Source organism: Choloepus didactylus, chromosome 8, assembly GCF_015220235.1.
Source record: "Choloepus didactylus isolate mChoDid1 chromosome 8, mChoDid1.pri, whole genome shotgun sequence".
Taxonomy (NCBI): Eukaryota; Metazoa; Chordata; class Mammalia; order Pilosa; family Megalonychidae; genus Choloepus; species Choloepus didactylus.
In genome coordinates this window covers 105,517,645-105,540,892 of record NC_051314.1, presented here as the reverse complement: position 1 = coordinate 105,540,892, position 23,248 = coordinate 105,517,645, and the positions used below count along the sequence as shown (strand labels likewise).

Here is a 23,248-nt window from a genome sequence, read left to right as displayed (position 1 = left end):
CTCAAGAAGAATGTGTAGTCTCTTGTTGTTGGGTGCAGTGTTCTATATATGTTTCTTAGGTGTATTTGGTTTAGAGTATCATTCAAATCTTTTGTTTCCTTATTGATCTTCTGTTTAGATGTTCTATCCATTACTGAAAGTGGTGTATTAAAATCTCCTACTATTAATGTAGAACCATCAATTTCTCCCTTCAAATCTGTCATTATTTGCTTCATATATTTTGGGGCTCTCCTGTCAGATGCATATCAATCTAAAATTGTTACATCTTGTTGAATTGATCCCTTTATCAGTGTATAATGACCATCTTTGTCTCTTGTAATTGTTTTTTACTTAAAGACTATTTTATCTGATATCAGTTTAGTTTACCCCAGCTCTCTTTTAGTTACTACTTACATGGTATATTTTTTCTATACTTTCACTTTTCAACCTACTTTTGTCTTGAATTTAAGGTGACTCTCTTGGATAGCAGGAGATTCTTGCAGATAGCATATAGTTGGGTCATGGTTTTTTATCCATTCTGCCAGTCATTGGCTTTTGACTGGTGAGTTTAATACATTTACATTTAAAGTCACTAGTGATAATGTGGGATTTTTTTCTGCCATTTTACTATTTAGTCTTTGTAAGTCTTACACCTTTTTTGTTCCTCAGTTCTTCCATAATGCCTATTTTTATATTTATTTGATTATTTGTATTTTCCCATATTGAGTGCCTTCTCATTTCTATCTAGATATATTTTTCATATATTTTCCTGTGATTACCATGGGGTTAAAAGTTAACATCCTAAATATATAAAATCATACTTAGGAGAGAAACTAAGACAGCAGCTAGGAGAGACAGGGCAAAAAAATACCTCCGTGAAAAATACTAGATAGAGGCCAGAAAGTGACCCAGAACACCAGTTCCAGCAATGCACCAGCTGGACAAGGTCTGCTAAATCCACAGGGACCGTGCACCTGGTGAAACAGGGAGTCTGCATTCTGAAACGAGTGAGTGAGCCAGCTGAGAGTCCCACAGCCGTGCTGTGGTGTGGGGAAACTGTGGGTTGGCGTTTGGAGGTAGACGAGTTCTTTTTAAAAAAAAACCCAAAAGCGACTGCAGATATGGCAGTGAGAACCGTACAGTGAAGTGCAGCAGGAAAGGGCTGTGCGAATGCCTCAATATCTGGTGTGGAACATAGCCTTTCACGCATCCACTGCTAGTCGTCTCTGAGTGAGGAGGGCAGAGGAGAGCCAAAGGGAAAAAAACCGTGCCACTTGCAGCCATCTTCGTGGCAGGCTGGGAATGCTCCTGCCCAGTGCTGGAGCTACAGCCCAGAGCCACACCAAGGGACCCAGTGGGACAGGAAGTGTTTCTGGCAACACCATGCACACACCACAATATTGGGCGTGGACAATAGCTTTTCATGCACCCATACCTAATTGTCCCGTAGCTGGGAAGGTGGAGCTGTGTGAAGAGGATAAAGGAATTGTGAGCCACAAGGTTTTCACAGTCACATGGTGTATTAGTTAGGGTTCTCTAGGGAAACAGAATCCACAAGAGATATCTGTAAATATAAGATTTTGTAGAAGTGTCTGACACAACTGTGGGGATGTACAAGTCCAAATTTTGTAGGGCACACAGCCAACTGGCAGCTCCGATGAGGTGTTCAGTGAATTCCTCAGGCAGCAAACTGGCAACTGTGATGAAAGTGTTTGATGAACGTCGTAGGAAATGCTTCACTGGCTAGCCGAAGAAGACTTGAAGGCCCTTTCTCTGACTTCCTTGAGTCTTCAGCTGATGGGATTAAATCTAGCTGATTGAATTCTGTCATTGCAGAATACACACTCTTTATTGATGTAATCAGTCACAGCTGCAGTCAATTGACTGATGATTTAATGAACTAGCCTTCTGGTTTATTAACCAGCCACAAATGTCATTGCAGTAATGGTTAGGACAGTGTTTGCTTGACCAGACACCTGGACACCATCACTTGGCCAAGGTGACACATAAACCTAACCATCACACATGGTCACACAGTGCAAGCTATATAGTTATACAGTAGTCTTCAAGAATCAAAGCTACTAGGTTGCAGTTCAACAGTTTCAGCTGTTTCCTTCTAGCTATTCCAATACACAAAAAACTAAAAAGGGATATCTATATAATACATAAGAATAACCTCCAGAATGTCCTCTTGACTCCATTTGAAATCTCTCAGCCACTGTAACTTTATTTTGTTTCATTTCTCTTCCCCCTATTGGTCAGGAAGGCTTTCTCAATCCCATGATGCCAAATCCAGGTTCATCTTTGGGAGTCATCTCCCATGTTGCCAGGGAGATTTATACCTCTGGGAGTCATATCCCACATAGGAGGGAGGGCAGTGAGTTTACCTGCAGAGTTGGCTTACAGAGAGAGGCCACATCTGAGCAACAAAAGTGATTCTCTGGGAGTGACCCGTAGGCACAATTATAAATAGGCTTAGCCTCTCCTTTGCAGTAACAAACTTCAGAAGGGCAAGTCCCAAGGTCAAGGGCTCATCCTTCTAAATTGGTAGTCCCCAATGCTTGTGAGAATATCAGTAATTCCCCAGGTGGGGAAGTTTAATATTTCCACATTTTTTTCCCAGTCCCTCAAGGGGGCTTTGCAAATACTTTTTATTCTCTGCCCAAATTACTCTGAGATGCTTCAGGGCTTCACACTAACCTGTACAAACCAACAAGATCTCACTCCCTATTCAAAGTTCCATGTAATTATGGTGTTTGAATGAAGTGACCATACAACTTAAATTATATAGTGTGCTACAGAAAATATAGATTTTGCACCAAATAAACATCTCTTCCTTTGGTCTCACACAGAAGTTGATGTTTTAAAACATTGTTAGTATCATCCTTTACCCTTTAGTCTGATTTACCTTAGGCATAACCAAGTCCATTTCACTCATATCTCTGAGTTCATATCTCTAATCTCTTTTTCAGCCTCTTTAACAGTTGCTGTATGGGGTAATACTAACATTCATAGCTGCCAAACTCTGGCTCTGAGTCTCAGGTGTCATGTTACACAGATACCTGAAGTTCCAGGGACTGACCAGGTTATACACAAACAGCTCAGCATCTTGGAATTTAGGAATAACCATTACAACTCAGGAATAGTGTAACAGCTAGAAGAGCTTACAATCTAGGAACCTTTACAGTAAGCCTTCTGCTGATAACCTATGCTCTCAGACTCAATTCTCAGAGTTTGCACATTATAGTTAGTTCATATTAGTGAGGCATTATAATATTTGTATTTTCATTTCTGGTTTATTTCACTCAACATAATGTCCTCAAGGTCCATTCACCTAGTTGCTTACCTTACAACTTCATTCCTTCATTCCTCAATATTCCATTGTATGTATATACCACATTTCGCCATTCATGAATATCAGTTGATGTACCCTTAGGCCACCTCCATCCATTGTGAATAGTGAATACTGTCACCATAAACCCCACTGGGCAAATCTCCATTTGTGTCCATGTTCTGAGTTCTTCCAAGTATATAACCAATAACAGCATTGCAGGACCATATGGCAACCCTAATGCCTAGCTTTCCGTTGGACCACCATACTGCCTTCTAGATGGGCTGCACCATTCTACTTCCTCACCAACATATTTTCTCCAGCACTTGTATCCCTCTGTTTATTTTCATTTTATTCACATACTGTGTGTTCCCTACTAAGTACACAATCAAAGGTTCCTGGTATAATCACATAGTTATGCATTCACCAACCACAATCTATATGTGGACATTTCTATTTCTTCTGCAAAGAAAGGGGAAGAGGAGAAAAAAGAAACAAGAAAAAGAAAAAAAAAAAGAAAAAATAGCAACTAAAAAAATGAAATAAAATACAATAAAAAGGTCAGACAGCAACACCAATGCCAAGAGTCCCATACCCCTCCCTTATATCCCCCTCTTATAGACATTTAGCTTTGGTATATTGCCTTTTTTTCAATTAGTGGAAGCTCTTACAATGTCACTGTTAATTATAGAGTCTAGTTTGTGTTGTGTCTTTTCCCCATTGTCATCCCATTTTCAATACCTTGCAAAGGTGACATTCATTTGTTGTCCCTCACATAAAAACATTCTTATATTTGTACATTTAATCACAATCATTCACCACTCTAGGTTTCACTAAGTTATACAGTCCTGGTCTTTATCTTCTGTCTTTCCTTCTGGTGTCATACATGTCCTTCTCTTTCAACCATACTCACAATCATCTTTGTTCAGTGTACTTATGATATTGTACTATCACCACCCAGTATTGTGCTATCCATTTCTGGATCTATACAATCAATCCTCTTGAACATTCTATACTCCATGAGCATCAAATGCCCTCCCTACCCTTTCTGTCTCCTGGTATCTTCCTTTGCACACTCTTCTCCGAATCTCTCTCTCCTATGTTTTCCTATCTGTCTGTAGCACTCCCTTTAGTATTTCTTGTAGAGGAGGTCTCCTGTTCATGAACTCTTTCAGTGTCTGTTTATCTGTAAATATTTTAAACTCTCTCATTTTTGAAAGACAGTTTTGCCAGACACAGTATTCTTGGTTGGCAGTTTTTCTCTTTCAGTGTCTTGAATATATCATACCACTACCTTCTTGCCTCCATGGTTTCTGCTGAGAGATCCGCACTTAGTCTTATCGAGCTTCTCCTGTATGTGATGGATTGCTTTTCTGTTGCTGCTTTCAGAATTCTCTGTCTTTGACATTTGATAATCTGATTAGTAAGTGCCTTGGAGTAGGTCTATTTGGATCAAATATGTTTGGGGTATGCTGTTCTTCTTAGACCCATAATTTTTGTTCTTATGAAGAGTTGGGAAATTTTCATTGATTATTTCCTCTATTATGTTTTCTGCCCCTTTCTCCTTCTCTTGTCCTTCTGGGATAGCTATAACATGTATATCCATGCACTTCATGTTGTCATTCAGTTCCCTGAGACCCTGCTCATGTTTTTCCATTCTTTTTCCTATCTTTTGTGTGTATAATTTCGGATGTCCTCTCATCTAGTTCACTGATCCTTTCTTCTGCCTCTCCAAGTTTGCTGTTGTATGTCTCCATTGTGTTTTTCATCTCTTCTATTGTGCCTTTCATTCCCATAAGTTCTACCATTTGTTTTTTCAAGCTTACAGATTCTTCTTTATGATCACCCAATGTCGTCTTTATATCCTTCATGTCTTTTTTCACTTTTTCTTTTAACTTGTTGATTTGATTTAGAAGATTTGTTTCACCATCTTTAATTAGTTGTTTCATCTCCTGAATCTCAGTTGAAGTGTTAGCTTGTTCCTTTGATTGGGCCATATCTTCCTGTTTCCTGGTGTTACTCATGAGTTTTTGCTGTCTAGGTATCTGATGTCCTTGATTAGTTTATTCCGGAGGTTGTTTTCTCTTTTGCTTAAGGTTTTCTTGTTAGTTGTCTTTAATCTCTATCTTTTCTTTGTTTCTCTCGCTGGCTGGTTGTCAGATTGACTCTGCCCCCTAGTCTTCCCCATCATGTCCTGCCACAGGGATGGGAGGTAAGCACTGGGCACCCCAGCAAGCTCACTGTGTGTGGTAATACAACCCTGCTGCCTTCCAGTGGTGCTGTTTTCCCCCAGCCGGCCAAACCTGGGTTTGTTTTAGAGTAAGACCTTGGGTCTTCCATGTTTCTCAGCCCAAACAGGGTTGTGTTTCTGTACAAGGCATGTAGACCAGCTCCTGTGGTCTTAAGAAAGGGTCTGGAGCATCTTTTTGAAAGTGTTTCAATTCCATTGCTCCTTCTGGACTGTCCAGCAGATAGTGCTGTTTGGTAACGTAACTGTCCATAGAAGCTGCTTTGCCACAATGCACAGGCTGTGTTTTCACAGGGAAGCTGAAACTGCATGATTCCTATGCCCTCACTTTGCCAATCAAAATCTGGCTTGATGTGGGGCTCCACCTGTGGCCAAGTACTCCATCAGCTGACCCAGTACTCCAGCCATCTCCAATGCAAGGAAACGGCCGCCAGCTATTGCTTCCCTCAAGGGTGGGGGAAGGGCTGGAAGCATAGTCTCTGTCCACATTTTCTCAATCACTTTTCCCTCACTGACCTGGGCCTTGAATGTCCTCCCCTGTCCTCCAGGTCTTCAAACAGTGGGGGTATATCTCACTGCTGTGAGAGATTTTATAGTCTTTTTTTCCTTGGTGGGAGGGGTCCCATCTGCTGATTCTGTGCCTTTCCCACACCGAGACCAAGTGAGGTGGGGAGAGAAGACCAGCTGGTCCAGGAAGGAAGATTCCTATCTGATATTTCTTCTCTTTCTTCAATTCAGCATTTGCAGAGTCCTTCTCCAGTCTATATCCTCCTCCAGTGCATGCTGGAGAGGAGTTTCCCAAGTCAGTCTTTCTCAACTGGAACACGGCCAGGGACCCATGAAAGAGGCACAGACCAGCTCCAAGCTGCCCTGAGGAGGAGTCATAAGGACACAAGGAGCTTCTTGCTTGGCTCTCCAAAGCTGTACTTTCTTGACCTGCCTGGCAGATGCCGCCCTTGAACTGTCCCCTGTAGCTGTGAGGAAGCGTAGTGTCTTCAGTTCTCCTCAGCCACCTTTGTCCTTGGCAGGTTGGAACAATATCCTCCTTCAGAACTGGGATCCCAGCAATCCAAAGTCACTAATCAAAAGCAATCCAAAGTTGCTAATCAAAGCAATGGTGTATCCACCCCTTATCTTGGGCAAATGGATTTGTGTGTCCCTTTCTGTCACCAGGAATCTAGCCAGGAGTCATACCCCATGTAGGGCATGAGAGTGGGGGATGGGCGTGGGTAATAATTGCTGCGTGGAGAGAGCAATTGACTGTCCTTTACCAACCTCTTTCTCCTGCTCTTCCCTGGATGCTGTACAGTGTTCTGTTGGACTCTAGAGTTTTGAAATAGTTGTTTTAGACGGTTTAGTAGTTTAGTAGTTGTTCTGATGGAAAGACTTAATCTTGGAGCTTCCTACTCTACCATCTTCTCACAATCCTTCCTTTGATTTGTTATTTGATCTAAGAAATTTCCCACATTTTTCTGTGGAGATGTGCTGTGTTCTGCCATTCAAAATCCATTAGAATGAAGTGTAAGAACTGAAACCATAATTCATCTCATGGTATCGGGTGATTCTGAATTGGTTACATTTAGAGAGTCCGGGCCTAGCAGTCTTGGGATACTGTAGATTGGAAACTGTATTTCCAACTGGTCAACATCATGGATAGTTATTCCCTCCGCTTCAGTATTGTGAGACCCATTATAGCTACAGAGGATGGTAAAAATTACATGTACAGTTTAAAGAATAAAAATACAACAAATAACTGTATACTCACACCCTAAGCAGTAGAACACAAATGCTTTAGAAAGCCTTTGCGTCCCTCCCTGATTGCGTCCTCTTCCCTCCTTCCAGGGGAGCTATTATCTTGTCTTCTGAGTTAACAGTTCCCTTGCTCTTCTGTACCATGTGGCAACTTATGTTAAACCCATCCCAACACAATGATTCTCTTTATGGTGTGTTTTTATCAACATTAACTTAATTTTAAGATCCAATTTATCGTTCTTTTCCTTTATGGTTTGTAGTTTTTATGTCTCAGGAAATTGTGTCTATCCCAGTATCCTAAAAATACTCTCCTTTAGAGTCTTCTTTATCATATTTTTACTTTTACAGTTAGGCCTTTAGTCCAACCTCAGTTGGTTTTTACATTTGGCATAAGGTGGGGGATCCAAGTTTAGTTTCAAAATAAAAAACCATTGGTCTAATTTGTTGAAAATGCTATTTTCCTCATTGATCATAACTACCACTTCTGATATTTAGCAAATATCCGTATGTACTTACATGTCTCAGCTCTCTATATTTTTTCACTGGTATATCTGTCTATTCTTATACCAATACCACACTGTCTTAATTACAATACCTTTATAAGTCTTTATACCTGATGAGGCCAGTCCCCCCACCTTTTCCTTTGCTATTCTCTGTCCTTTGCATTTCCATATAAATTTTATGTTCAACTTGTCAGGTTCCCCCAAAAGAAAAAAAAAACATGGGTATTTTGAGTATTTATTTTAGGGGAATTAACATCATTATAATATTGAGGCCTCCAAACATAGCGTATCTCCATTTGTTTTAATCCTTTTTAATGTTTTAAATGAAATTTTATAATTTTCTCCATAAAGATCTTGTATATTTTTATTTGATTTCTTCTTTAAGTACTCTTTAGTTTTTGAGGTTTATTATAAATTGTATCTTTTAGTATGGTTTTCTTACTGTTTGTTACTGGTAGGTCGAAATGCAGTATATTTTTATATATGACTTTATCATTTACCAGTAATAACAAAAAAAGTTTTCTTCCTTTTCAATTCTTAAACATATTTCTTAATGTATTCCACTGACCTGGTCGTTTATTATAGTATTGAAAAGACGTGGTGATAAAACTTGTCTTGTTTCTTATCTTAAAGGGAATATTTTCCATATTTCTTCATTAAATATGATGTCTGCTACAGGCTTTTATAAATACTCTTTCATATTAAAGAAATTCCTTAATATTTCTATTTTGCTAAGCAATTTTTATCATAATTGGTTAATTTTATCAAACACATATTAAGATGATTATATATTTTTCCATCAATCTGTTATTGTGGTAAATTATATTAATTGATTTATGAATATTAAACTCATCTTGATTCCTGGGATAAATCTATCTAGCACATAAGGGATTATTCTTTTTATATATTTCTGAATTTGGTTTGCTAATATTTTGTTACAGGCTATTGTATCTTTGTTTATGAAGAAGATTGGCAGATTGGCCTGTAGTTTTTCTTTATTGTACTGATGTCAGGTTTTAATATCAAAATTATATAAGCCTCATAAAAAAGAATTGGGGGCCAGGGTATTCTGTCTATTTCAATATACTGAAATAATTTGTGAAGAAAGAATATAGAAATACTTAAATTTTTATTTCTTCATGCTTCAGACCTTGTAAAAGTTAAATTTTTCTAGGAATTTTTCCATTCTATCTACATTTTCAAATATTTAACTTAATGTTATTCATGAGATTGTATTATATTTTAATCTTGACAGCATCTGAAATTATGTCTCCATTTTCATTCCTTTATTTATTTGCACCTTCTTTATTTCAAGAAAAATCTTGCCAGAGGTTATCAGAGTTACCAGTCTTTTGGAAGAACCAATGTTTGGCTTTTTAATCTGCTTCCTTGTATGTTTATTTTCTATTTCATTTTTTCTGGTCTTATTTTTATTATTTCCTTTCTTTTAATTCTTTAGATTTATTTTGCTGATCTGTTTCTAATTCCTGAAGATAAACAATTAGCTCATTAATTTTCCTTCTTTCTTTTAAACATATTGAGGTAAAACGTCCATCCAAGTAATGCTTTAGCTATCTCTACGCATTTGAGGCACTTTCCTTGTAGTTCCGTCAATTATTGCTTATATATTTACAGTCTATGTTATTAGGTAAAATGCATTTAAAATTGTTATGTCCATTGTGATTTGTGAGGTGCAGTTTTTCAAAGAGGCACAGGTTTTGAGTTTAGATCATTTCTAGTTCAGAGAGTCTGATTTTTATATTTTGTAAAACAGTAAATCACTTTAGACAAAAAGGTCTTTACTATTTATTGTACTTAGCAAAATGTATTCAGAATTAAAAATATTCATGTTCCTCGTTATTATTCCATTTCTGGGATACTAACCGAAAGAAGTAACCAGAAGTAGGTAAAAAGCTTTGTGTACCAAGATACATATTTGTGATGGTGAAAAAAAAAAACAAAATAGGTTCTGATAATAGGAGAGTTATTAAATGTCTGTGGTTCAGCTGCATGATATATATGGTATATTATATAACGGTATATTATATAGCCATTAAGATTGTTTATAAAGAATTTGTAAAATGCAGGAAAGCTGTCACAATGATAAGTAAATAAAGCAGAATGTACAGTACGATTTCATACTTTTTGTGTTTCCCATATTTTATGCAATATTCATATATTTTTGTAAGTAGATAGGAAAAAATAAACTCAAAAATATGGACTAACAAATATACTTCTAATATTTGAGTGTACATAATTAGTCTTTCATTCTGTGTGCTGCTGTTCTTGATATTTTTCAAAATAAAAAGAATACTCATTAAAAATGAGTGATGTGCCCCCTTTATCCAGTGTATGGACAGATGAATAGAAAAACGGTGACAAAAATTAAATTAATAATGGGGGAGGGGTGGGATGCTATGGGTATTCTTTTTTACTTTAATTTTTATTCTTATTTTTATTTTTTTTTTGGAGTAATGAAATGTTCAAGCATTGATTGTGGTGATGAATGCACAACTATATGATGATATTGTGAACAGTAGTACACTTTGGATGATTGTATGGTGTGTGAATATATCTCAAAAAATTGAAAAAAAATGAGTGATGAGGGATGTGCATAAAGTAAAAGTTTATGTTTAAAATAAATGTCTTTTGTGCTTTATCCCTCATAGATAAAGTGTTGATAGAAGGGAACCAGTGCATTGCTTCTATGGTTTCCAGTCACATGAGCCCAGGGACAAAACCAACAGCTACTGGATCCTTCAGCCCACGTGTGATAGAGTTTTCAAAAAAACGCAAAGGAAGTGATTCAGACCCATCCCAGTAAGTGAATTTGTTCCTCTTATCCCATGAAATCGTTGACTCTGGAGAGAAGACAAAGATTACTTTTTAAATCATTAATTGTTTTTTAAGTATGTGGTAACATTTGTACAGGGGCAATTATTTATCCACCTGCTGCCACCTCTGTCACTGGTTGACCTTGTACTTTTCAGTTCAAATCTGAAGGTTATTAGGGATCTAGGAAAGTCAGGGGGAGTTTGAAAGAGATATAGGAATATAAGGTTAATTTATGCTTAGTTTTTTATGATCGTGGCAAGATACTTTTCTTCTTAAAATATTTAACAGTGGGCAGAGAATCTTCCCGCATGTTTGGCTTAAAATCATAATTACTCCATTCACTTCTCACCTTACTCATCATTTATATAACAATCAACCCTTGGGTATCCATGGTCAGATTAGTCATATAAAACTTCTGTTTTCCATGTTTATTAAGCCAGGTAAGTAATAAAGTCATTTTCAAGATTTTTACTCTCTCCTTCGTAATTCTTGTTGCCTAATGCACTTTGCAGTCTTTAATGACCTCTTCAAAGCTAAGGTTTATATGAAGAAAATAACAGGGTAAAATACAGATTGTAACCCAGAGCAGCTCATCTTAGGCTGGTTCTTTACATAAATGTGAAAGTTGATAGTTTTCCAGCATGAATGAAGAAAAGAGTTCTGAGTAGGGAATAGGAGGAGGATATAATGAAACATCCTAGTTTTTCCTGACTCATTCTTCACGATATACTTTATAATTTAGTTTCAGTTCCCAAGACATCAGAATCAGTGTTATTCATATGTAAGCACCAAAGCACTTCCCAAGCCACTTAGGAATAATTTCAAGATTCTCTCCTGTTTTCATTTGTCTGTTTTTCTCTTAGTCTTTTCCATTAATGTAGATGATCATAAATAATGTAATTGATCAAGTGATAGTCTTTATAGAACTATTTGCTCTTTTCATCCTAAGTTACCAAGATAAAGTTCTCACTCACCTTGAACTAGAATTGACTGTTAGTCCTTTGTGTTATCTTCCTTATTCTTCAGAGTCATAAGTACCACTTTCTTAGTATCTAAATGTGATTGTGGTTATTGAAGTTGGGGCAGTGACTATTAGAGATAATAGTTTTATATCAAGTAGGGGCATGGTTAAGACCTTACAGTGTTTTGGGGGGTAAATGGGAGAATGGGGTTGGGGTAGGAGAAATATTATAAACATGTAAAGTACTGGAGGTAATGATTTTTTGGCCACAAGCACCATTAATGATCATTTAGTTAAATGCCCTCATTTAGAAAAGAAAAGGAAAAGGACTCTGAAACATCAAGCAACTTGCCCAAAGTTACACAATTAGTTAGAATGCCTGATTCTTAGTGTGGTGTTTTCTCCATTGCAGCCTGCCCCTTGTCTCTCTGCAACTGGACAGGGTAAGGGACTTCTAGCAATTGAGGGCAGTCATGCTGTCCATCTCCCAGCATGCCAGGGTAGGGGTGATCCAAGGCCTCCTTCCTTCCAGGCCAGGAATCCTAACAGGAAAAGTGGTGGAAAAGCTTTCTCAGGATCCCTTTACCTATCTTCTTGCAACAAGGATAGAAATATCAGCATCCAGTGGCAGCAGGTAAGTCTTGGACTGTCATTTGATATATTCCCTCCTTGCTTGAAGAAGGCGCACAGTGCCCCTGGAAAGAGAAAATACATTCCACTGAGCTGCTCATTTCTAGTGCAGAGTTTCTCCGCTTTGCCCCAGTCCTTTTATCCCACCATTTTCCATTCCCCATAGTGAAATGATGGATGTCAAGGTTCTATGAATTATACACAGTGCTGATTGAATCGCATCCTCCCCAGAGTAGCAGAGCATCAAAGCCAGTCTATAAGTATGAAAGTGATTTCATTAATGTAGCCTCAGAGGGTTGGATATTTTTAAACAAAAAGAATGTATGAAAATGTTTACCCTTTCTGTAGCACTGTTGGTTGTGAATGGAGAGCTGTTTTTTTTAAAAAGGTCTTCAGTCATGATCTGGAAATGTGTTCCTTAAACATTTATTGACTACCTACCTTGTGATACCCAGTAGACCAGGAGGTAGGGATACAGATAAGACACAGATCCTGCCCTCAAGAAATATGTACAAGTAGAAAAGATACAAATAAGTATTGTACATCATGATAACTGCCACAATAGAGATTCTGAGTACTCTGGCAACAAAAAATGTTGTACATTTAAGTAAGGTTGGGATTGGGGTGAAGGACAGCTTCCTGAAGAAGTTGCCTTAAGCTAAGTTTAAATGAAGAGTAGAGATGAGCCAAATGGAGCAGTAGTGGAGAAGGTATTTTAGGTGGAAGGAACCACTGTACAGAAGCACAGGATTGTCAAGTAGCACATTGCTGATCAGGAAACAAGTGGTTGTCACGGTAGGCAAAGTGTGCACATGGGAGCGGGTGAACTATGAAACTTGAGGGCTAAACATGGACTAAGTCTTGAAAGGCCTTTTCAGCCAAGCTAAAGAATTTGAACATTATCTTGAATGAGATAGAGAAACCTGGAGGGTTTGTAAGTGTGAGAGGAACTTATCACCTTTGCATCTTTAAAGGATCCTCTGGAAACAGCGTGGAGGATGGGCTGTGGGAGGAAAACCCAGCAGGCAGAGAGGACCACTGAGAGCCTTTTGCCAGATTATGAATTAGATTTTATTAGCTTTGTTCTAAGAGAGTAATACTGGACAAGAAGGGCGTGGAAAGGAAAGACACATCATGACATATTTAGAAGATAGAATCTCTATGACTTCATGAAGCATCCAAGTTTTCTGACTTGGGCACCCAGGTGGAGGGTGGTATTACTGTTAATGAGAATGTGAGAAAGATGTTGAGTTCAGTTTTGAACACACTGAGAACACAGCATATTTTGGGGACCTTCAAGTAAACACAGGTCTGGAGCTCAGGATTAAGTCCTAGCCTTGAGATAGAGATTCAGACATCATTAATGTACAGGAAGCAATTGAAATTATGGGCAAGGTTGAAGTTACTGGGGGAAAGTAGATGGAGTGGGAAGACTTAGGAGGCTGAGAACATACTCTGGGTTTACACTGGCCTAAAGGCAATAAAGGGAGGAGAAGCCTACTCAGAATAAGAGAAGATGTGGCTCTGAAGTGGGAGTATATCACAGAAACCAAGGAGAGTTTCACAGAGATGGAAGAATGAAAAGCATCAAATCGGGACAATGTTTTAAGAGTGTATCTGCTTCCAATTTTATGTGTCTTTGATTGGCTTAGGGAGTGTCTACATTTCATTCAAAATGCAGTGAAAGTTTTCAAAGAAAGCTTACACTGTGTTTTGGGAAAAAATTTTATTAATGTAGTGTAAGATGCTACACTAAGTGCATCTAAGGAATATATTATTCATATCAGAGAGCTTGTTAAAATCCATGTGGAAACACATTGTGACTACAAACCAAATGCTAGCAAATCAAATGCTAGCACAGAGCAAAAATACAAATAGAAAATTTACTAATTGTGTAAGTTCATTCTTCAAATGAAGAAATAAATTGTTTGGCTCACAAGATCATACCCTTATTCTGTTCTACCAGAGACCATACAGTAAAAGTATATTTGGATATTATTAAGTGCAGTAGGTTTGGATTTCACATCAAGGAGCCAAGTTCAATCATTGAGTTTGTTTGCTAAAACATCTATAATCAAAGCAAAAGCATGATTTAAACAAGCCAAAGTTTAGCTTTTGAAATTGAAATACTGTAATTCCAGGCCATTAAGGAAGAAAATCATCTTTTCTTTCCATATAATTATTTTCTCCATTTTACTTACCAAATACAAAGAGTCAGCCTAAAACGAGAAAAGAAACTGACTTAATCTGACCCTCTTTTTTGCTTCGGAGAAACGGTTTAATTTTATATGTACGAACCACAGGGCAGACTGACAATGAGAAAGCATGCTACAGTGGAAAGCACACCAGCCTGCACAGAACCAGCTTTGAGTCCTCACTGACCTTTTGTTAGTTATGTGACCTTGAGCAGTCCTCAACCGTATCAGGCCTCAATTCCTTCCTCTGTAAAATGGCAATAGTAACAACTGTATTATTGTGTTGTGAGAGTCAAATTTTTTTTGTAAATTACCATAAATATGAAAGCTATTCTTTATTTAGACTGTGAGAAGGAAAAGTACCCCCTTGATTAAGCTTTTATCTTAGTGTTCCTCTTTATTTGGAATGTTCATAGGCATCTCTTCATAAAGTTTATTAAATTTTCAATAGACGGCATTTATTATCTTTAAGCAGAAAAATATTAAAAACAAATAATAAAATAGTTCAAATGAATGTAACAGTTCAAAGGTCGGTCAAACTTTTTGCAAAATCTGAAGAATTATTGTTGATAAGTCTCTCAAGAGGGAAATTTGGCAAAATGAAGCAAAAGTCTTATAATAGTTATCAATAAATTATACATATTTAAAAAAACTTCTCAGCCTGTATAATTTTTTAATGTTGAAAGTGTTATTGCCATCAGTGTATTCATTTCAGAATTGGTCTTATAGCTACATTTCTGATACCAGGGAATAGACTAATGTGAAATTTAACATTATTGGCAAGTAATCAGTGGTAATACTTCTTACCAGCCAGATGAACTCTTAGGCAAAATAAATTTCTTTTGATTAAAAGTCAGATTCTTAATGTGTTTTCAGGCTGATTTTAATACAGCTCTCATAAAATTATGGGTTAAGTCATCAGTTGTTTTGGAGATAACTTTATTTTATTTAATATTATTTCTATGAACATTTTAGTCTTTCTCAAGGTTGTTATGAAATGATTTCTAAATAACACACTGATTATTGTCCATTATCAGTTATGGTAGTGTTTTTTTACCCTGATGGGTATGGTATACTCATCAGTGTTAATAGAGCCAGAATTCATGTAGATAGCAGTAAGCATCTCAGGTCATTGCATGTTTAGTGATAGCAATTGTAATTAAAGATTTAAGAGGAATTAGAGTGATTGGACTTCATCTCACATTTATTTCTCTCTCAAGAATTATAGAAAAGCTGTTTCATATAGTTTGATATTTTATCTTGCTTTTTTATAGAATGGAAGATGGAGATGGTGGACAACAAGTAAAAATGAAGTCCTTCAGGTAAAAACTGAACTGTTGAGGTGGTACATGGTGGGTGGAAGATGTTGTACATATAAACCTTTAGCCAGTGCTAAATGTAATGTCAAGACTGAATGGGTTCTTGAATGTTAGGTTTTTCTCTCTGAGAAGCAATGACTGTTATCAGGTACTTGTTCCTTTCTTTTTTGCTTTGATAACGTTTTGACTTTTGTGCCTTTAAATTTTTCTTAGAATGGCTGTTTAAAAACACTATTACTTTTTTAATTTCCAGAGAAAAACTAAGTCATGCTGTAAACAAATCAGAAATGCCTATGAGGAGTGTCTGATTATTAAAAATAAGTCACCATAAATCCTTTATCAATTATTTCAATGTAGTCTTTGAGCAAAACAAAATTTTTTTCAATATCTGGCAACACAGCCAAATCTGAGTTTCACCTTCTTTTCATTTATTGTTTTCTGATAAGATTCTACAAAACACTGAAATGATTCAAAGTGGCAGTAACTGTACACAGAATGAAGAGCCAGACACTGATAATTTACAAAGCAGAAAATTAGCCTGTGATAAAATATGCCTTTACTAAGTGAAGCCCTGAAGATTTCTTTTTAGGTGCAGCTCTTTCAAGTAAAGTTCCTTATTTAAAAACTGGTTATTCCACCTTCCTCTGAGTTTCCTAGCCTTGCTGCTCTTCCCAGTGGCCTTGCTTGCACTTTGCTCTCACTTCCCTCCAAATCCTAGCTCTGGAAGAGAGCACCCCTTCCTCTGCATGTTCCTGGAGTCAGGTGTCTCCATCCGTTGCTACCACATCTGCTAATGAGTAATCCTGGTAGAAAGAAGTGATGTTTCTAGCAAGAGTGTAACAATCACATTCTTTTAATTGTAAAATGTCAACCTAAAATTTGCTTGTGAGTAAAGCAAAGTTAGAGTAGATAGTCTAAATTTTATGCATATATGAATTTAATGCAATTATACATTTTAAGCACATGGTCCTTGCTTTAATTTGAATTCCATTCAGTTTACCCCAAAGTGTGTACTTTGTTCCAGGAAGTGGCAATGCCAAAGGCAAATGGAGTCAGAGGGAGTTAGCACCATTAGTTCCCTCCTCCTCACTTTTATGTGGGAAATAGCATTTTCTTTGCTCTAATTTGAAGTCTGTCTAAAGACAGATTCAGGGCAAGTCCCCTATTTAGCCTCTTTCCCATTGTATTGTCCCCCTAAACACTTCTGTCTAGAATTATGGAGTTGCCATGCTCTGCGGGTTGTAGTAGAAAATGATAAATAATTGCAATAAAGTTTGGAAAGTAAAATAGTATAATTCTTCTAAGTTATACATGCCCCCCACCCACACACACACACACATTTTATCATCTGTGAAAATGTCTTATCAGTGATATCTTACTGTTGGCAGCATTTTTCTTTCTTTGTGATGTATTAAATCATAGTGCATCTTACAGTTGATGGGGGCCTAGTTTTGATGAAATATGGTAGGGTATTAACAGGTATTGAAGTAGCTGAGAGGGAAGTAATTAATTATGTGGTAGTCAGGAAAAGATCAGAAAAATAATATCTGAGCTGGGTTCTGAAGAAGGAATAGGATTTTTTCCAAGAATGTAAAAGGGAAAGATATTGCAAGCTTAGTAAAGAGCAAAGTGTGAAGGAGATATGAAATACGTGGCATGTTTGAGGACTAGTAAGTTGTTTAGCATTGCTGCTGAGTAAAACTTGGAGCTATAAGGAAAAGACATGGAGAGATATGACCGGAGATGAAGGCCTGAGGATTTTGGCCACTCGTCTTGGCCAGTGGGAATACATTGAGCAGTTTTATGTAATAGGATTAAGTGATAATTCTGGAAGTAGTGCGTAGGGTAAACTGGAAGAGGTCAAAGATACTAGAGGAAGAAACATGGATTAAAGAGGCTTTTGGTAGTGCAATGAGCTATCATAAGGCAGTGGCAGAGTGGATGGAGAGGAGACAGATTTAAGAAATATTTTAAGAACTAGAATCTATAGGAATTTGTGATTATTTGTCTCTTCAGGGTAAAAGAGAGAGAAGGGTCTAGAATGCATCTAGGTTTTTGCTTGGGTGGGTGTCATGTCACCAAGCAAGGTAAACCCTGATGAAGGAAGAGTAAATTAGGGGTACTAGAGGAAGGGGAGATGAAATGGGGTGAATTGGAGTGAAGACATTTGGTTTTGGGTTTATTGAGTTTGGGGTGCTTGAGAACCATTTCAGTGCAGCAGTCTAGTTCCAAGGGTCTGGAAACGGGTGAAGTTTGAATGAGATAGGGATTTAGGAGTAACTGATTATGAGTGGTTATAACATCTTCTTAGGAGATTAAATCTCTACGGGGTGAAGAATGGATCGTCCCAAGTAGGGAATCTTGGTGGGCACCAGTATTTAAGGACAGAGGAATAGCTGAACAAGAGATGAAGGGAGAATGAAAGCGGTGCAAGAGAGTGTGGCAGAAGCCAGGCGAAGAATGAGGGAATGTTCGCAGTGACTTCAGTACAAGGAGTATATAAGATGAGGATGACCTTGGCTCAGATAGTTGTAGTTGGATAGTGGCTGTGGAATTTTTATTTTAATAGATGAAGAAGTGCCTGGGAAATAAAAGACTGAGTACAAACTATAGTCTGCTGAGAAAGGAAGGCAGTAGCAAGGGAAAAAATGAGAATTAAGGAGAGGGGTTTTTCAGAGATAAGAGACTTGCGCAGATTTATAGACCCATGATGAGGAGGTATAAGGGAGAATGAGGTGAAGATACAGATAACTATTTAAGCAAATTGACTCCAGAGAGGAGTTAGCCTTGCATAGAAGGGTACACATCTCTTCCTCTGGAGTGAGGTAGAAAAACCATTGTGACTGGCAGGCAGATGTCTTAGTTCTTGAAGGTTTAAGGAAGTAAGACAGGGAGGAACAGAGCAAGGGTGGAAGGTGAGGGGTAAAAAGGAACATGAGTGCTATTCCTGTCCCTGGCGGCTCCCTCCTCTTCTTTAAGTGGCAACTGCAGAGCCTAAGTCGGGAGGAAGAACAGTGTGTTCTTGCTGGGCTCAACCCCTGCTTCGGTTAGTGCCTTCCGGGGTGACTGTGGATCTGTGGAATCTTAAATATGAAGGAGGTTCTTTTTCCCTCTTAGAGAAGCTCATAGCCAAACCGAAAAGCGGAGGAGAGATAAAATGAATAATCTGATTGAAGAACTGTCTGCAATGATCCCTCAGTGCAATCCCATGGCACGTAAACTGGACAAACTTACAGTTTTAAGAATGGCTGTTCAACACTTGAAATCTTTAAAAGGTGAGCTTGAAAATGGCTTCCAACCTTAGACTTGTAAAGCCTTCTTTGTAACCGAGGTCTCTGGTTTGTTTTGTCGATATTAGCTATTGAGATTTTATATAAATGTATCTTTGAGCTTTATAGGCATTAATTTTGGAGCTTTTCCATAGTCCATATATAGAATACTGAATTGAATGTCAGAATACTTTGTTCTAAAAAGTCTTTATCTCAAACTGTAAACTTGAACAAGGTTTGTTTCCCCATGTATAACATGAAGATGGTAATACCTGCTCTACCATAACTTCTCAGTATTTTAGAGTTCTGAAATGTGGCATTATTTATTATAATCTAAGTTATTGACAGCTTCCAATTCTTAGCAAAGAAAAATCTCCTTAAATCAGCAATTTCTCTTAAGGGATTTTCACTTACATTAGACATTGGGTGAAGAGACCCTCAGTCATTGCTTCTTAGTGTGTGTGTGATCATTTCTGACTTTAGCTGTTCCCCAACTTGAACTCGAATTTTAAATTGATGTGTAATGAATGTGTGTGTGTGTATATATACATATATAAAAGAAATCACAGCTGGTTTGGGAATAACCCCAGTCAAACCTGGGGACAAAGTAATGGAAATAGAATTGCATTTTAGACATACTGAGAAAACAAAAAGAGCTGAAGACCACAGAGGAGAAAACTCTTGAAAGTTCAGATTTGTAAAGATATAAAAGATGTTAGAGCTATTGACTCAAAAAGTCTAAAAAAGGAATAAGCAAAGGATGAAGGAGGGTCTTAGTTTAGATCTCTACCCTACAGTGCGTGCCAGGGAAAGGAAAATGTATTTCAGGGAAAAAGGACATTATGTGGGCTGAATACAGGGAATTTGTCAAGTCAAATTAAAGTGGCTTAGAGGAGAACAGTGTTAACTTAGAGTCCTGGTGCAAATTAGGGCCCAGGCAAAGAGGGTCCTATTCCATAATGAACAAAAGATCTGGGTAAATATTTTCAGTTGGGGAAAGAAGGCAGGGAAAGAGGGAGCAAATATAAATTGGGAAGTAAAACTAGAGACCGCTAACTGAAGGCTTATTAAATAGTAATTTGTTCAAATTGTAAATATAGATACTTTAAATCACCTTCCTTAGATCGGCACTTATAGTAGAAAAATGGCTCATGAACCTTAATCAGCGAGCTGTGGGTAAAAGAGGAAAACAGAAAGTTACACCCTAATCCTTTCAGTGTGATGGAAAGCAGTGCAAGTGCTGGGATACTGCCTGGGATGCTTCCTTTTGGGAGTGTGACTTGAGGTCTTATTCTTGTAATAGTCTGTTAGGAAATAAGATTCTCTTTAACCCACAACTGGGGCTTGCATAAATTGTATGTAATATTTCCCTGAAATCTTTTAGCAATGAAAATTTGCAGGCTCAATTGAGGTCATTTGATTACAACCCTAAAATTACTCAACTATTTTCCCATTAGAGATGTCCTAGGGGAGGACCTAAGGGAAAAGCCACGAATCCATCCACAAATTCGACAGACAGCAATCGAGCATCTACTAGGTTCCTTTTCTGCCGTGGGATGTAAAAATGAATAAAGCACGGTTGCTGCCCTTGAGGGGTTGGTTCATGATCTAATAAGGGAGAAAAACCCATGGAGAGATCATTAAAACCTAGCATGATAAATGTTGCAGTGGAGTGTGAGTAAAATGAGATGCTATGAAAACCAACAGGGAGGAGATGCTGTCTAGACCAGAGACGATGTCTTGGAACAGGGCGGAGATTTCGCCATTGACCCACTTCAACACAGAAGTGAGGTAGTCAAGATCTCATCCACACGTCCTGGCTAGATCCCGTGTAGCCAGTGCTGCCAGCAGTGGGTTGACTTTAGAGAGGATGGACCTGCGTGCCAGTGCATTTATCAGAATATAACCTCAAACTCCTCAACAGAAGCTGAGAAGCTGGATGGTCAGAGAGCTGCTTATGGATCATGTTATTTTGGTCCATAGCATCATTACTTTAAAGACATATGATTTGTTTCACCACAATCTACAGCAGTATTTCTCAAACTATCTGGATGAAGGAAAAGTAGTCCCCTCTCCCTCCCGCCCCACCCAACCAGTCCATTGTAAAATACGGTTAATTACTGGAAAAATTATCATGTGCTTGACTGCCACAACCATGTTATATTTCTATAAAAGTGTCTAGATGTTTATTCTTTCTTTTAGCAGTTTTATTGAGATATATTTACACTCCATACAGTCTATCCAAAATGTACACTAAATGGCTGTCAGTATAATCAAAGAGTCATCTTCATCACCACAATAAATTTTAGAATATTTTCATTAATCTAAAAAGAAAAACCTCCTACCCCTTATATCTCCCTAGTGTTGACACTTAGCATTGGTGTGGTACCCTTTTACAATTGATGAAAGAATATTAAAACATTATTGTTAACTGTAGTCCATAGTTTGCATTAGGTATATTTTTCCCATATACCACCCTTTTATTAACACCTCATAATAGTGATGTACATTTGTTAATAGTTCATGAAAGAACATTCTTCAATTTGTACTGTTTAATCCTAGTCATCATCCACAAGGTTCACTGTGTTATACAGTCCATGTTTTATCTTCTAGCATTCCTTTAGTGACATACATGATCCTAAACTTGCCCTTCCAACCACATTCACATAAAATTCAGCACTGTTAATTATACTAACAATAATCTGCTACCATCATCTCTATCCATTTCCAAAGTTTACAATCAACCTAATTAGAAATTCTGTGCAAATTAAACATCAGCTCCCCATTCTCAAGCCCATTATCCAAGAGTTTGTTTATTATAATTAGTTCATATTAGTGAGATCATATTTGTCCTTTTGTGTCTGCCTTATTTCACTCAACCTAATGTCCTCAAGGTTCATCCATGTTGTCGCATGCATTAGGACTTCATTCCTTCTTATAGTTGAATAATATTCCATAGTATGTATATGCCACATCTTGTTTATCCATTCATTGGTTGATGGACATTTAGGTTGTTTCTATGTTTGGCAACTGTGAATAATGCCACTATGAACATGGGTGTGCAATTGTATTGTCTGTTTGCATCCCTGCTTTCAGTAAATACCTAGTAGCAAGATTGCCAAATCATATGAAATGTTCCTGTTTCTTCACATCCTCTCCAATACTTGTTTTCTATTTTTTTTAATAGTGGCCATTCTAGTAGATATGAAATGATGTCTCATTGTGGTTTTGATTTACATTCCCTTAATGGCTAGTGATGTTGAGAATCTTTTCATGTGCTTTTTGGCTATTTGTATGTCTTCTTTGGAAAAAAATGTCTAAGTCTCTTCCCCGTTTTTAAATTGGGTTGTCTGTCTTTTTTACTCTTGATATGTAGGATTTCTTTATATATTCTGGATATTGAACTCTTATTGGATATGTGCTTTCCAAATATTTTCTCTAATTGAGTAAGCTGCCCTTTCATTTTTTTGACAAAGTCCTTTGGAACACAAAAGTTTTTAATTTTGAGGAGGTCCCATTTATCTATATTTTCTTTTATTGCTTGTGCTTTGGGTGTAAAGTCTAAGAAACCATTGCCTAACATAAGATCTTGAAGATGGTTCCCTACACTTTTTTTTAGGAATTTTGTGGCCCTGGCTCTTATATTTAGATTTTTTTTTTATCCATTTTGAGTTAATTTTTATAGCAAGTGCGAAATAGGGGACCTCTTTCATTCCTTTGGATGTGGATATCCAGTTCTCCCAAAACCATTTGTGGAAGGGACTTTTCTATTCCAGTTGAGTGGACTTGGCAGCGTTTTCAGAAATCAGTTGACATCTGCGATGATACTGTGAGCCACTGATTGTACACGTTGGATGGATTTTGTGGTGTGTGAATATATCGCAACAAAATTTGCATTAAAAAAATCAATTGACCATAGATTTGAGGGTCTATTTCTGAGCTCTCAATTCAATTTGATTAGTCAGTATATGTCATTATGTCAGTACGATGCTGTTTTGACCAATGTAGCTTTGTAATATTCTTTAAAGTGAGAAAGTGTGAGTCTTCCAACTTTGTTCTTTTTCAAGATGTTTCTGGCCATTCAAGGTCCTTTACTCTTTCAAATAAATTTGATGATGGGCTTTTCCATTTTTGCAAAGTAGGCTGTTGGAATTTTGATTGGTATTGCATTGAATCTGTAAATCAATTTGGGTAGCATTGACATCTTAATGATATTTAGTCTTCCA

At 37.4% G+C, this 23,248-nt stretch overlaps 1 protein-coding gene across 7 annotated transcripts in view; it reads left to right on the top strand.

Moving 5' to 3' along the window:
- ARNTL2 (aryl hydrocarbon receptor nuclear translocator like 2) overlaps positions 1-23,248 on the top strand; it is a 90,067-nt gene that overhangs the window by 27,454 nt on the left and 39,365 nt on the right. For 5 of the 7 annotated variants that reach the window (XM_037847361.1, XM_037847360.1, XM_037847365.1 and 2 more), the window contains exons 2-5: positions 10,483-10,633; positions 12,142-12,243; positions 15,709-15,756; positions 18,871-19,028. In XM_037847361.1, the coding sequence (XP_037703289.1) occupies positions 10,483-10,633; positions 12,142-12,243; positions 15,709-15,756; positions 18,871-19,028 (459 nt within the window). The remainder of the gene's footprint in view (positions 1-10,482; positions 10,634-12,141; positions 12,244-15,708; positions 15,757-18,870; positions 19,029-23,248) is intronic. The other 2 variants (XM_037847364.1, XM_037847362.1) reach the window with 1 other exon arrangement.